Here is a 14,611-nt window from a genome sequence, read left to right as displayed (position 1 = left end):
AAGTGTCTGAGGGCCAATATATATTTGTCTTTGTCCCCCACCCCCACCCCCTGTATTATTTTCCACTCCCTGCAGGCTCAGAGTACTGATAGTCTGGACAGCTCCAGGGAGCCCACAACACGCTCAGTGGGCAGCACAGCCAACTTGAAAGGGAAAATGAGCAAAAGGTGAACTGTGTAGATGTACTGCTGCCTCTCTAGTATAACATATTCCTCTTTTCTTCTATATGAATGAAAACATGATCCTTATTATATTTAATGCTTTATATTAACATAAGAGTTTTGCATTTTACCCTGGTTTTTATTTATTTATTGTGATTGACCACCTCCCACGGATGGGGTGAGTCTCAACATTTATTATTACTGTGAACAGTTTAAGGTGCCATTGAATGAAAATCTGACTTTAGCTTGGCGGAGTTGAAAAAAGAGAGATTGGTAAATGGAATGACACCATGAATCTCACACTCTTGTTCCCTCTTTCAAATATAAATATCACATATGTAAAACAAGGTGATAAAATGGTCTGATTCAAAAATCCTAGATTGTTATGTAATAGTATTAAAATGAATATACACCAGCCCACATTCAAGCCCAATGGACCCGCGCAACCATATATTCAACATATGCAACATATTTCTCTCTCAAGTGGCATGTGTGCATCTGGCGAGGAAAAAAATATATATTGAGAGCCATTTATGTATGTGATACTTATTATCATTATTATTATTATTATTAGTAGGCTAAGAATGTAGGTCCTATTCAGGGGTGCATTTCCCAAAAGCTCCCATTAGGAACTTAGATAGTTGGAACCATTCAGTTGCCTGGTTCCTGGTATGTAGGCTGCTAATGCTGTTGGTAACTATGCTTTTGGGAAATGTACCCTAGATTAGTAGGGGAGCAGTAAGCAATATTACAAAGTCTGTGATACTGACATTGAGAAGAGACTTCTGTACTGCCTGTATCCTACCTTTGGTTAGTTTGGTTAATAATTTGGTTAATAATTTCAAAAATATTGAATCGGAATCAGCAAACTTTATTGATCCCGGAGGAAACTCCTTTAGCATAAAAAGCATAAGTCCTCATTCATTACAAACAACACATTTACAAATGCATGGTAAAGCTAGCAGAGTAAAACATTTGTTGACTGAGATGCAGAATACAGTCATGGCCAAAAGTATTGAGAATGACACAAGTATTGGTTTTCACAAAGTTTGTTGCTTCAGTGTTTGTAGATCTTTTTGTCGGATGTTTCTATGGTTTACTGAAGTGTAATTACAAGCATTTCATAAGTGTCAAATGCTTTTATTAACAATTACATTAAGTTTATGCAAAAAGTCAATATTTGCAGTGTTGGCCTTTCCTTTTCAGGACCTCTGCAATTTGCCCTGGCATGCTGTCAGTCAACTTCTGGGCCAAATCCTGACTGACGGCAGCCTATTCTTACATAATCAATGCTTGGAGTTTGTCAGAATTAGTGGGTTTTTGTTTGTCTATCTGCCGCTTGAGAATTGACCACAGGTTCTAAATGGGATTAAGGTCTGGGGAGTTTCCTGGCCATGGACCACAAATGTCAATGTTTTGTTCCCCGAGCCACTTAGTTATCACTTTTGCCTTATGGCTGGAAAAGGCATTGTTCATCAACAGATTGTTCTTGGATGGTTGGGAGAAGTTGCTCTCGGAGGATGTTTTGGTACCATTTTTTTTTATTCATGGCTGTGTTCTTAGGTAAAATTGTGAGTGAGCTCACTCCGTTGGTTGAGAAGCAACCCCACACATGAACGGTCTCAGAATGCTTTACTGTTGGCATGACACAGGACTGATGGTAGCGCTCACGTTTTCTTCTCCAGACAACCTTTTTTTTGGATACCCTAAACAATCGGAAAGGGGATTCATCAGAGAAAATGACTTTACCACAGTCCTCAGCAGTCCGATCCCTGTACCTTTTACAGAATATCTGTCAGTCCCTTGGAGAGAAACAGCTTCTTTGCTACCCTTCTTGACACCAGGCCATCCTCCAAAAGTCTTCATCTCACTGTGTGTGCAGATGCACTCATACCTGCCTGCTGCCATTCCTGAGCAAGCTTTGCACTGGTGGTGGCCTGATCGCACAGCTGAATCAACTTTAGGAGACGGTCCTGGCACTTGCTGGACTTTCTTGGGTGCCCTGAAGCCTTCTTCACAACAATTGAACCTCTCTCCTCGAAGTTCTTGATGATCCGATAAATGGTAGATTTAGGTGCAGTTTTACTAGCATTAATGTTCTTGCTTGTGAAGCCCTTTTTGTACAAAGCAATGATGACTGAATGTGTTTCCTTGCGGGTAACCATGGTTAACAATGATTTCAAGCACCACCCTCCTTTTAAGGCATCCAGCCTTATATTCTAACTCAATCAGCATGACAGAGTGATCTCTTCATCAACACTCTCACCTGTGTTAACGAGAGAATCACTGAAATTATGTCAGCAGGTCCTTTTGTGGCAGGGCTGATATGCAGTGGAAATGGTTCATTTTCACGGCAGAGGAACTTTGCAATTAATTGCAATTCATCTGATCACTCTTGATAACATCATCATAAAAACTGAGGCAGCAGACTTTGCGAAAATTAATATTTGTGTCATTCTGAAAGCTGTTTACCACAGCTGTAATTCTAGTGTTTTTGTTAATGTTGTGTCTAGGCTGAAGTGGGAGTATTATAGTTATGTGGGGCAAAGCAGAAAGAGTATCCTCTACAATAAGGACAAAAAATACATAGTTTATAATCCAGTAACATAGTACCTAATCATAGGTACATGATTGTATGTGCTATGCCTTTATACTACTGACAGTGCAGTAATTTTGTTTGCACTAGCATCACCACAAACACCTTAGTAATGTGTTGCACTACATCACTAGTGAAAGGAATTTTTCAGGTCTGTTATGATCTCATGCAGTCCGTCTTTAACCAAAACATCGTTATGCAACGCCTGAATGTAGAGATGTTGGTTGTGTGATCCATTGCAGTGCCTCACTGTAAACCAGCCAATCAGAGCAGAGGTCATCAACATATTAATATTAATTAATTAATGTTAAACAAAGGACGGCCTGTTTCAATTCTAGGGCTAAATAATATGGTTGTAAATGGACCTGTAAAGTCGGTTCTGGGCATTTTTCAAACAAACCAAGTTCGCGTACCTTCTATGTACACACCAGAGAGAAATGAATTCTATGGGTCTTTTAACACTGTCAAAATGGAGAAGGATTTCTCAAGTACTGGAATGTGCCTGAAATTTTAGGCAGGATGATTACCTGATTAATATTAAAATTTCACTGATACTCAAGATTGCTTTTGACCTTTATTTCAAATTGAGGATGTGAAATATGAGCTTGTCATCCGAGGAAAAGTTTACCATGAGCCACTACACATCGATTTACCCATTGTGTATTCCTTTAGGTTATCCATTGTGAAAGGCCATTTCCCCAAACTAGTTGACTGTGCTCACTTCCACTATGAAAATGTGGATTTTGGATCCATTGAGGTAAGTTCCATGTTACCAAGCAGCAGGGTTTTATTTTAGTATTATTTGATTAGTATAAAGTATTATTGTTTATTTGTCTGTGTTCTGCAGGCTATTTCTGCTTTTGTTTTCTAGCGTGTAAATGACGTTCTCCTCAGTAACACCTAGACACTGAGAGCATTCAGACACTGTAGGGCCCTCAGTGAGTTCCCTTAAAACTCTGACATGGCGTCGCTCTGCTGTGTGCATCTGTGGCAATGTGGTAACGTCCTGTGAAATGAGGATGAAGAGCACAGCTGGAACATTTTTGCTTGATTCTCTTCCACTGTCCTGTCAGTGGGTTATAAACACATACACTCAAACACAAACAATCGTTACATGGCAACTGCTGGACTTATGCAGTCCTATGAATACACACCTTTCTGTTTGCAGTCGCTCATATACATCAAAACCGTTGCATGATCTTTCATTTATGCACCACAGACACGCAGACGTGCCTAAAATTAGGGCCCATCTTGGTTAATGTGACCACAGGAAATGAGCATCCTCTTTCCTTCTTAAACAGTCTAGTTGCCACACACAAAGACTGTAGATGTACATAATTATGTGTATAGTGTTCAATTGTAATAGAAGCAGTATTTAATGACAGTCCTCTCGTTAGATATACTACCACTTCAGCTACCAATATTGTCATGTAATTCCTATTTTTGGTTTGTGTTATGAGATAAGATGAACTTCATTGATCCAGGGAGAATTTCTTGTGCATACATCAGCAAGGGTATGTCTTAGCACTTTAGGAATTTTACTCTTGTTTCCACCAGGAATCTCATTTATTAATAATAAAAAGACCTTTCTTTCCATACTGTCATATTCTTTAGAGTCCTAAAGCAAGCATTCTTTTTTTTTGATACTCTGTCTGGTTCCCTTTTTGCCGTCTTACGTCAGCCAAACAGGAAGTTTCAGCCTAGAATACTGCATGTACCTAACATTGTGCAAACCACCACAGACCCCTCAAACAGCAAGATGCACTGACCGGTATGTGCTTGCAGTTGGGTAACAATGTCCCCTACCCAAAAACAGCTTATGTGATCAGCAGTTGCTCCTGTAGTCTGTCCCTCTTTGCCCAAAGCTAAGTGACAGTGATCGATTAACAGAAATAGGAAGTAAAACATGGCTTTCGGTTTTCTGTGTTTCACTTACACAAGCAGCTTTTCAATTCCCCTGTGTACTATGACTTGCTGTGATGTCGGTGCAGTGGCAGCCATTTTCTGTCTGACATGTGCAGACCTCCCCCGCTAAGCCCCACCCCCTAACCTATTGGTTGCCTTGCAGTTGCAGTTGGCCAACACACAGAATGATGCCAGCTGGAGCTCCAGTTATGCCAAGGACTTGGTCTTCCTAGTCCAGGTGTCCTGCAAGGTATGGGAGTGGGCCTGCAATTGCTGGGGCTGTACATAATTGGTCTCCCCCCCCCCCTGGACTGGATCAACATCTATGCTATAAACATAGTGCTAATGACACAAGCGGCTCCCCCTTTCCCTCCCTCTCTGTCTGCGGGTGCATGGATGTAGGGCAAAGCATGGATGGTGCGCCGGTCTTACGAAGAGTTCCGCACGCTGGACGCTCACCTGCACCAGTGCATCTATGACCGGCGTTACTCACAGCTGCTGCCCCTGCCGGGCCCCAGCGAGATTGGGGACAAGCTGGAGGTAAGCTAGCCGCTTTCTCTTCCAGAGCAAGGCTGTAGGTGATGAGCTGATAGCATTGATTCACAATAATGGTGGCGAATCCAGGGTTTTTCTGTTACTTATGATTATGGATTATTTATTGTTTTGTCTACTGCAGTGCAGTTTCACTGGGTATTGATGGCATCGACACCCTGCAGAACATTTGTGTTCATATGAATATTGTATTCTTCGTGATCTGGTTATCTGGATGCTTTGCGGCCTGACCAACACTCTGTGTTTTGCAGATGCTCAATCCGCTGTTGTCCGAGTACCTGAGTCGTCTTTCCATGATTGTGGACAACAAGCTCAACTGTGGGCCTGTGCTCACTTGGATGGAGGTGAGGTCACTTGCAGGCGTTTTGTCAGCAGTTAATATACAAAGATATTGGATGGATGTTGTTTCCCTTGCAGATTGACAACCATGGCAACCGGTTCCTGCTGAAAGAGGAAGCGTCGCTGAACGTCCCCGCCATCGCCGCCGCCCACGTCATCAAGCGCTACACAGCACAGGCCAGTGATGAGATCTCCATCGAGGTAGGGTTAGCAGCATAGCAGCTTCTTTTTATTGACTTTATCAAATGTGAAACATACGCTACAGCTTATGTGACTGGTTCTAGCATACTGCATTGTGACTCAATATTAACTGGAAATGTGCAGTGTCTTCTGATCGTTGTTGTTGTTTTTTTTTAATTGGTAATCCTATAAGTGTAAAAGTCACTGCCTCACTGTGCAGTATCAAGAGCAACACAGAGCGCCTTCAGAGCCCGGAGCAGCACATTTTGTGGCAGCCCTGCTCACTCCACACTATGGCCTCTGCTCATCAAACTCCGCTTCCCTGTCTATTCCTGTCGCTCTCCTCCCCCAATGCTCCATATAGTGCTCGTCTATCTGGGCCATAGCACCAGAGAACAGGGTGACCCACACGCCAGTGTGCATGTTCAGTCTTTCTTTCTCTCCCTGGCTCTCTAGATTTTCCAGGCGCTTTTTTGGTTTTCCTCTACCTCCTTCTCTCCCCTATGAGAACTACAGGGACATAAAGAAATGAGGACTATTCTTTTTCTTCTGTTCACTTGCCTATGTTCTTATCTGGGTCAGAGAGAAGTTACGAGACCCGAATAAGGCAAGCTGCGCCTGTTACTGTACTTAGAACAGGTTTTTCTGCGTTTTCTAGTGCAGGAGTCTGAGCTGATGTTGGTGTCAAAGGGGAAATGGGTCAGGTGACTCTAAAAGCCTGTCCTTTGCCTGAGTGTTTGTGGCTTGGATGGCCCACAGGTAGGAGATATCCTGTCAGTGATTGATATGCCGCCCAAGGAGGACACTAGCTGGTGGAGAGGCAAACATGGATTCCAGGTACTTCCTTCTGTCTTTATCACTGTCATCTACATGAGGCTGTTAGTGACACGGTGAAGCTGCAGTGACCTCAGCACCTGACCTGAGTAAATATTCAGTTCTTGTTTTCAATCTAATCCCTAGGTTGGCTTCTTCCCCAGTGAATGTGTGGAGCTCATCAGTGAGAAGGTCCCACACTCAGTCAGTGCCCCATCATCCAAAGGTCAAAGCATCTTCTGTAGCATTTTACATACCAAAACCCCCCACATGACTATTTACATTTCCATAGCATGGTAAATCCCATGTAGATTACAGTGAATCCATCAGAAATAGTAATGTTGAGTATTCCTGCTTTTAGATGGAGATCTAAGTGGCACAAAGCCAGGTCTTGTGAACGTGGCCACACCCCCTTCTCCCACATCAGGTAAGCATGATCGCCCTACTGACCAGCACCAAATCCTGCTTTTATGTGTGTGCCCTGCAGGTATGGAACTCTTTCAGCAGAAATAAAGTGACATAATTGTTTCCATTTTTGGTCATTTTTATGACATTTCATTTTAACGTACTGCATAGCTACACATCCTCCTATAGTCAGTAAATATTGCTGGGGTGTGATTCAGTATAGACCAAAAAGCCCAAAGCTTTTAAACCATATAACAAATGGTTGTTATTATTGCTGCAGAAATGGTAATTATTGCACAGAGGTCAGGGTACAGTTCTACAGTGGTTTGTGAAGTTCTTGCAGTATGTTAATGTTGTAACACATTACTTGAGGGGGGACAAGTAACTTAGTAACTCAGTTGCTACTCAAGTACGAATCATGAACAAATGTAATAACTGCATGAAATGCATGAACCATTTGATTGATTAATTATGCTTGAGCATGGGATCAGTATGAAGCTAATACTTGGGTTCTGGTTAACTAATGCATTAAGTAAGAGTGTACTACTACATTATTTGTGCCCCCTCAAGTAAAATTTTACCATATTGTCTTGTGAGTAGGACTCTATGTACCATGATAAATGCATTGGTTATGTGATAAGCAGCAGAACATGGCTTAGGTGATTAGTGGTGTATGGTTGTGTGCCTCTGGCTGTGTTAGCTTATCCTTTTGCTGTGTTATTTATCTCTGTTCCTATATTTGTCTCTTGTATTGCATTTTTCCTCTCTCATAGTGCTTCAGCCTTGGTTCCTAAGAGTTACTGGTAACAACTTAAAGTGGATATCCATAAACTAATATGTTGTTATTAATATTTTTATTTTAAAGTCCTGTAACAACCGCTTTAATTAATACTGGGCCATTTATACAACTAGCAAACCTTTTTTTGGGGGGGAAGGTAATGGACAGCTTTTCAAATTAGCTTGTTGTATAAATGATAAATATGTATTATGTCTGCATCATAATAATAAGGTTATTTTTAGCTCTTAACATTGTATTTTCCCTGATCTAAAAAATCCCATAACCCTTTAATGGTATTTGTTCCCTTCAAATTTTGCTGTGGATTATTGTGATCCCAACAGAGTTCCTCCACTTCTTATTTCCTATTCCAGGCTGTTTTTTATTGGTATAGTTTGCCATCACAAATTTTATTCATTTATTTGTATTGGACATTTTTTAAAGCTTTAGACATTAGTGCTTTACCAAGTAAAGCATACTACGCATAATTTGTAACTTTTGACACTGTCACGAAACAAATGTAAGATTGTTTGAAGGTGGTCTGAATTCCTTCACAATCAAGGAAATTAATCACTTTGAACAAGGTAATAACAACTCAGTTGACATGAAAAGGCAAGCAATAGCATTAGCATAGCCTTTGGTGACTGGAACACTGCTGGCACATTAGAAGCCCACTGGACAGCCTTCTGCCATCTTTGTTATGTTAATAACTTGCTCTCTTTCGCCAACTACTAGTATCCAAGAAGCATGGTAAACTGATGGGCTTCCTGCGTGCATTTATGAAGTCCAGGCCAACAAAGCAGAAGCTGAAGCAGAGAGGCATTCTGAAGGAGAGGGTGTTTGGCTGTGACCTGGGAGAACACCTGCTCAACTCTGGGAACGATGGTACAGGACTGACATCCCATGTCGTGCTTCACATGCTTTTGGACAGAATTCTGTACAGATCGAATAAGCAGTCCAATTCGAGAAACCGCCATGTGTGAACATTTTTGTAAAGGATTCACCTTTTGTTCTTCAAGTCTTGGGATTAAGCCTAAAAGAAAACGCAATTAAATTCACTCTTTCATTTAAAATATGCTACTCACTTTGGTAAAGATTGATTATAGGAAACTTCTGCTTTAAGTAAAATATCTGATTAACTCTTGACTTCCCAAAGAGCTCAGATTTATAAGGAATAAAGACCGTGGTTTTGTCCTGTGACAGTTCCCCAGGTTCTGAAGAGTTGTTCAGAGTTCATTGAGAAGTTTGGTATTGTGGACGGAATCTATAGACACTCCGGTGTGTCATCCAACATACAGAAGCTCAGGTCAGACTCATCTTTATTATTATTTCTTTCCAAATGGCATTTCATTAGTCTGATATAAAGTTAACTTGCTATTACTGTCAGGCATATCAGACCTACGTGTGAAAATGTGCCGGCTCTGTTTAGAAGCAGTCTCTTGGGAACCTTTTCTTATGATAAGGCTCCAGTGGTATGCTATCCAAAATTAAACTTAACTTCAATTTTTATGAAATTGTTGTCAAAGATCACACTGCCTTTTTACACAGGGGTTACTATAATTATATATAATGTGATGCAACTAAATGGTTTCTGGCATAAATCGAAATTGGTCATTTAAAGGATGTATTCTTAGTTATGCATAGAAAACAGCATTACAACAATGGTTGGTTGGGTGGCTACCTAATTTATAAAGTATATATATAAAATGGAGGGGGCGGCATGGTGGTGCAGTGGTTAGCACTGTCGCCTCACACCTCTGGGACCCGGGTTCGAGTCTCTGCCTGGGTCACATGTGTGCGGAGTTTGCATGTTCTCCCCATGTCGTCGTGGGGTTTCCTCCGGGTACTCCGGTTTCCCCCCACAGTCCAAAAACATGCTGAGGCTAATTGGAGTTGCTTAATTGCCCATAGGTGTGCATGTGTGAGTGAATGGTGTGTGAGTGTGCCCTGCGATGGGCTGGCCCCCCATCCTGGGTTGTTCCCTGCCTCGTGCCCATTGATTCCGGGATAGGCTCCGGACCCCCCGCGACCCAATAGGATAAGCGGTTTGGAAAATGGATGGATGGATGGATATATAAAATGGGTATGGTGAGATTAATCAAACTGCCAAAGATTAATGTCACTCTTACGGATATGTAGGATACTATTAAATATGGTTTGCAGCTCCCAAATTAATGCATACTTCTTTTGTAGAGTAAAATATTCACATCCATCCATCTTCCAAGACCCTGACAGGATGTCTGCCAACCACAGGAAACATAAACACACACAATCGTATACTAGGGGCAGCTTAGCCACCAGTCAACCTAACTGCATGTCTTTTAACTGTGATAGGAAATCTCATGTGACACAGAGAGGGCATGTTAACTGCACACCCACACACAGAGTACATAAACGACCTGTATAATTATTAAAATAATTATATACGGCATAGTAACCACATGAAATGATATGAATTATTTGACATTGAATGGTTTATGCTTTGATATAAAGCATCGCAGATATCAAACTTTTTCTGCTAGTCTTTCTGCTGTGTGCTATTAGCCGAAGTTAGCAAGATGGTGAATCCATGACGATCATTTCTGTCCTGTCTTGTTTCCCTTTCCTTGCTAGGCATGAGTTTGACAGTGAAAATGTGCCTGATCTGACCAAGGACCTGTACATGCAGGACATACATTGTGTGGGTTCTTTGTGCAAACTTTACTTCCGGGAGCTACCGAATCCACTGCTCACCTACCAGTTGTATGACAAGTTTGCTGTGAGTATCGACCGCCGGTGTGACATGGCCGTGCATTGATTGTGCTGCAGAAGTGGGTCCATCAGTCAACCAAATTAACTGGCTATAACACTTAAGCAGTAAAATGAAGCATTCAATGCATTCAATGTTGCCTATAAATCCTGGCCACTTCTCCCTATAGGTGGCACCATTGGATTAGGAGGCACAAACTTGCAATTGGAAAAACATCACAAGAAATGCCAGTAGTTGCATTTCGTGACATTAGTCATTTACACTAATTTTAATATTTCGCTACTTTTTTTGGGAAACAGATAACAGTGCCAGAGACCCTTTGCTACTGGAATGTTTTTAATATAAATGGATTAACAAAATTTGCTTTCTACTACTCTGGGGGTGATGCATAAATGCAGAGTATAAAACCAAGAAGGGGCTTTACACATTGAAGAAAAATTGAATTGGAATGTGACAATGACATTATTATTTTTATAAACCAAATCAGTCACCTAAATTTAATGTAAACCTGCTTTCTGAAATGATTTTTGAAATGTAAGCTAAAGTTTCCAGGTTCCAGGACCCTCACAGTGCTACAAATGAAATAGGAAATTTCCAGTATATGGGTGTGTGTGTAGTGCATTTGTGCAAATTTCTTTTCAGGGAGAGGGGTGCGTTACGAGACAAAGTGAGTATTTCATGTTACAGAACACCCTGTACGTATCATTACCTTCCAGCAGGAATCCATTCTTTCAGGTTGTGCTGTTTCTTCACTCACCCTTCCTCTGTCACTTTGTCACAGGACTGTATGGGAGACATGACTGAGGACGAGCGCATGGTGAAGGTCCATGATGTCATTCAGCAGCTTCCACCACCTCACTACAGGTACACACATCTCAAGAGTTACCCAGTAATCATCAAAAATTGCAAAAGCAAGATTGCAACAAATCAGATGGTGTGAATTTTTGTTGATAGACTATACAAAACAAAGATTACACAGCTGAGAACCACATTTAGGTTTGCTGGTGAGTGGAAATGAGCTATGGGAACTGAGGAGTTGGTTCACTGTATCTTCCTAGGACCCTGGAGTACCTTATGAAGCATCTTGCTCGCCTGGCCACCTACAGCAATGAGACCAACATGCACATCAAGAACCTGGCCATTGTCTGGGCGCCCAACCTGCTGCGGTATGTACCACATCTGTCAAGAGTCTTGGTGGACAATTGTCAAGGTGCGCGGTTGAACGGACAGGCAGAAGGGCAGGAAGGATCAGGCAGGCAGGCGGAATTCGGGGTAAACTGGGGATTTATTAGGGAGCGGGATAGAACAGAACAAAAGACTAGTACTGACATCAGCTAACATCAATGACGGACGAAAACCAGGGCAAGACGTGGACTGAAATAGAACAAAGACATGGCGAAATAACAAGACGCAGCTGGGTACGATCGGGGAAACACACGTGGATAATCAGGGGGGCGTGGCACACACGAGGATCGGCCAAGCCGGGCATGACAACAATGGTGACCATACATGATTTTATCAGGGTGCCAATTGCACCCCCTCCTGGTCAGATTCAAATGTTATTTGAACAAATTAAGTTCAGTAAAATTTAATTATATTGTAAAGTTATATTTGAAAATGGGGCTTGTGTAAGTCATATCAGTGTGTGATAATCATTTATTGTAAATGTATTCTACTATCTTCACAGCCTTGTTTCTAGTCACCTTGCTGATCTTTTACACACATGTAGTCTGGGCACTCTCTGCGTTCTCAGCTGAATGACTTATCATTCCTTCTGTTAGACTCAGTACCATAGATAAAATGGCCTCAAGCTGTTCGGCACCCAGACCTTGAGACTTTCTCCCCTTGAATATTCAAAAATTGGATTCAATTACTCTATTTAAATCACGCGTTAAAAGTCGTTTATTTAAATTAACTTTCACTCTTTTATGAATTATTTCATCATGACTCTTGTATAATTTTTTTGTGAAGGCGACACTCATAAATAAAATGTAGTATTATTATTATTGTTTATTTTACAGCATTTATTTATCACCATGTCCGTGTGCCCCGAAGACCGTTTACTTCATGGCAACAGTAAAGAGATGATTGGTATCCCAGTTGTCTTAGATGTCATACTTATTTGCTTATTATGATTTGTCACACTATCAGAAAAAAAACACAAGGATTAGTATTGATAGTACCTCGGTTATGTGTGTTTGGGCGGTGGGGTGACAGGTCCATGGAGATTGAAGCGGTTGGGCTAAACGGAGCCAATCCATTTAAAGAGGTGCGCATCCAGTCTGTGGTGGTGGAGTTTCTTCTGAGCAACGTGGAAGTCCTCTTCAGCGATTCATTCACATCTGTGGGCCGCTTCAACACAGGTAGTTATAAGCGTTCTTTCATCGACTGCTCAACCTTTTAAAGGTGACGTGTTATACTTCTCCAGTTTTTCCCTTACCTTTACTGCGTTATATAGCTTTATGTGCACGTAAATGGTCTGCAAAGTCTTATGGCCCAAAGTACACACCAAAGAGAGCAACGCTCACCACAGAAACCACTCTTCTCTAATCTGCTTGAAATGTCTCGCTGGAATTCCAGCCTTTGCTTCTGTGACATGGTGAGGTCACTTCGTAACACAGTCTTTGTTGGATGCCTATGTGCATGGAGCTGTCTGCAGACTGCAAGACAGGGGCGGAACATCTACCAGCTGACTAGTTGGGCAAGTTGACCAATCAGAGCACACTGGGCTCATTGGGGGTGGGGCTCAACAGAGCATTTCAAACAGAAGGTGAATAGAGATGTTCAGTATGAGAAAAAGACTTCTTTTAACATTAAGGTAATCTGCTCTAGTAGACTCCAAAACTAAAATTGTGACCATTGGAAATGAGCATAATAGGCCTCCTTTAAATTATTTATTATACAGTCAATGACAAAAAAATAGTTAAGTACCCAGACCGAGTGGTGAAAATGAAATGAATCGGCATGTGGTGAAAGGTCATGTGACTGTATCGCAATGATTATATCAGTTCCAACAGACAACAGAGTTGGCAGTATGGGCCGGGCCTGGATACATGCGGCATTACGCTGTGGAAGGGAGTCATGCAGCCGTTGTATCCTCTCCTGCGGCAAGTCAGCCTACAGCTGTTGTAATTGACCCACGAGATTCTGCACTGACACAGGGTGTGAATTGACATCCAAGCTGATCCCACACATCTTCGATTGGGGAAAGATCAGGGGACCTGGCTGGCCATGGGAGGACCTCAAAAATACACAGGCAGTCCATAGACACACGTGATGTGTGTGGACTGATGTTGTCTTGTTGAAAGACTGTACCAGGGTGCTATCTCAGGGGAGGGGGGTAAGACATGTGGACGCAGGATGTCACTCACGTAACACTGGGCCATCAGCGTTCCCCGATTCACTATTAGAGATGACTTGATGTCATGCCCTGTGGCTCCCCACACCACGATGCTAGAAGTAACACTGGTGTGTCTCTCCACAACATTGGCAGGATTGGTCCTCTCTCCTTGGCATTGCCATACACGCACACGAGAGTCATCCGTAGTAATGCGGAACCAAGATTCATGGCTGAACGTGGTACGGTGCCACTCATAATCAGTCTATAACTCCTAGTTATGGCACCACTCCAAATGCAGCTGTTTCTACACTGGTGTTAACCGCAGCCTACACATGGGATGGTGAACCTGTAGTCCAGCTGATGCCAGTCGACGAGACAAGGTGCATGATGACGTTGTAGAGAGTCAAATACCTGTGTTCGGATGGCAGGCACAGATCTCATGGGGTTCTGTAATACTTGGCACACAATACGACGATCCTCCCTTGGTGTGGTCTGACTTGGGCGACGGGGACCTTCACGACGTGTGTGGGTGCCCTCACATGCACATCGGTGCCAACATTGGGCAGCTGTGCCATCTGCATGCCCCACATAGCAGGAAATTGCACGATACGAACACCCGATCTCTGGCTACCCCACAATGCGACCCCTATCCAACTCTGTCAAGTGCTGATAATGCTGTCTAATGCGTCTACGGGGCACCCTCTCTGTCTGGTGACTGAACATGCCATCTCCTTGCAAACTGCATCATGTACATGCCCATCACTGCTCTGCACATGTACCAAATTACATCCAACTC

General features: G+C 42.3%; 1 protein-coding gene across 6 annotated transcripts in view; it reads left to right on the top strand.

The window, feature by feature from the left end:
• Positions 1–14,611, top strand: part of LOC125727109 (rho GTPase-activating protein 33-like) — a 50,910-nt gene that overhangs the window by 21,301 nt on the left and 14,998 nt on the right. For 5 of the 6 annotated variants that reach the window (XM_049003810.1, XM_049003806.1, XM_049003809.1 and 2 more), the window contains 16 exons: positions 76–167; positions 3,430–3,514; positions 4,826–4,912; positions 5,065–5,202; positions 5,466–5,558; positions 5,632–5,754; positions 6,493–6,570; positions 6,694–6,772; positions 6,908–6,973; positions 7,725–7,754; positions 8,462–8,611; positions 8,930–9,032; positions 10,340–10,484; positions 11,257–11,339; positions 11,534–11,641; positions 12,693–12,838. In XM_049003810.1, the coding sequence (XP_048859767.1) occupies positions 157–167; positions 3,430–3,514; positions 4,826–4,912; positions 5,065–5,202; positions 5,466–5,558; positions 5,632–5,754; positions 6,493–6,570; positions 6,694–6,772; positions 6,908–6,973; positions 7,725–7,754; positions 8,462–8,611; positions 8,930–9,032; positions 10,340–10,484; positions 11,257–11,339; positions 11,534–11,641; positions 12,693–12,838 (1,525 nt within the window). In that variant the 5' untranslated portion in view covers positions 76–156. The remainder of the gene's footprint in view (positions 1–75; positions 168–3,429; positions 3,515–4,825; positions 4,913–5,064; positions 5,203–5,465; positions 5,559–5,631; positions 5,755–6,492; positions 6,571–6,693; positions 6,773–6,907; positions 6,974–7,724; positions 7,755–8,461; positions 8,612–8,929; positions 9,033–10,339; positions 10,485–11,256; positions 11,340–11,533; positions 11,642–12,692; positions 12,839–14,611) is intronic. The other variant, XM_049003807.1, reaches the window with a different exon arrangement.

Source organism: Brienomyrus brachyistius, unplaced genomic scaffold (assembly GCF_023856365.1).
Source record: "Brienomyrus brachyistius isolate T26 unplaced genomic scaffold, BBRACH_0.4 scaffold86, whole genome shotgun sequence".
Classification (NCBI taxonomy): Eukaryota; Metazoa; Chordata; class Actinopteri; order Osteoglossiformes; family Mormyridae; genus Brienomyrus; species Brienomyrus brachyistius.
This window is presented reverse-complemented; position numbering and strand designations above follow the sequence as displayed.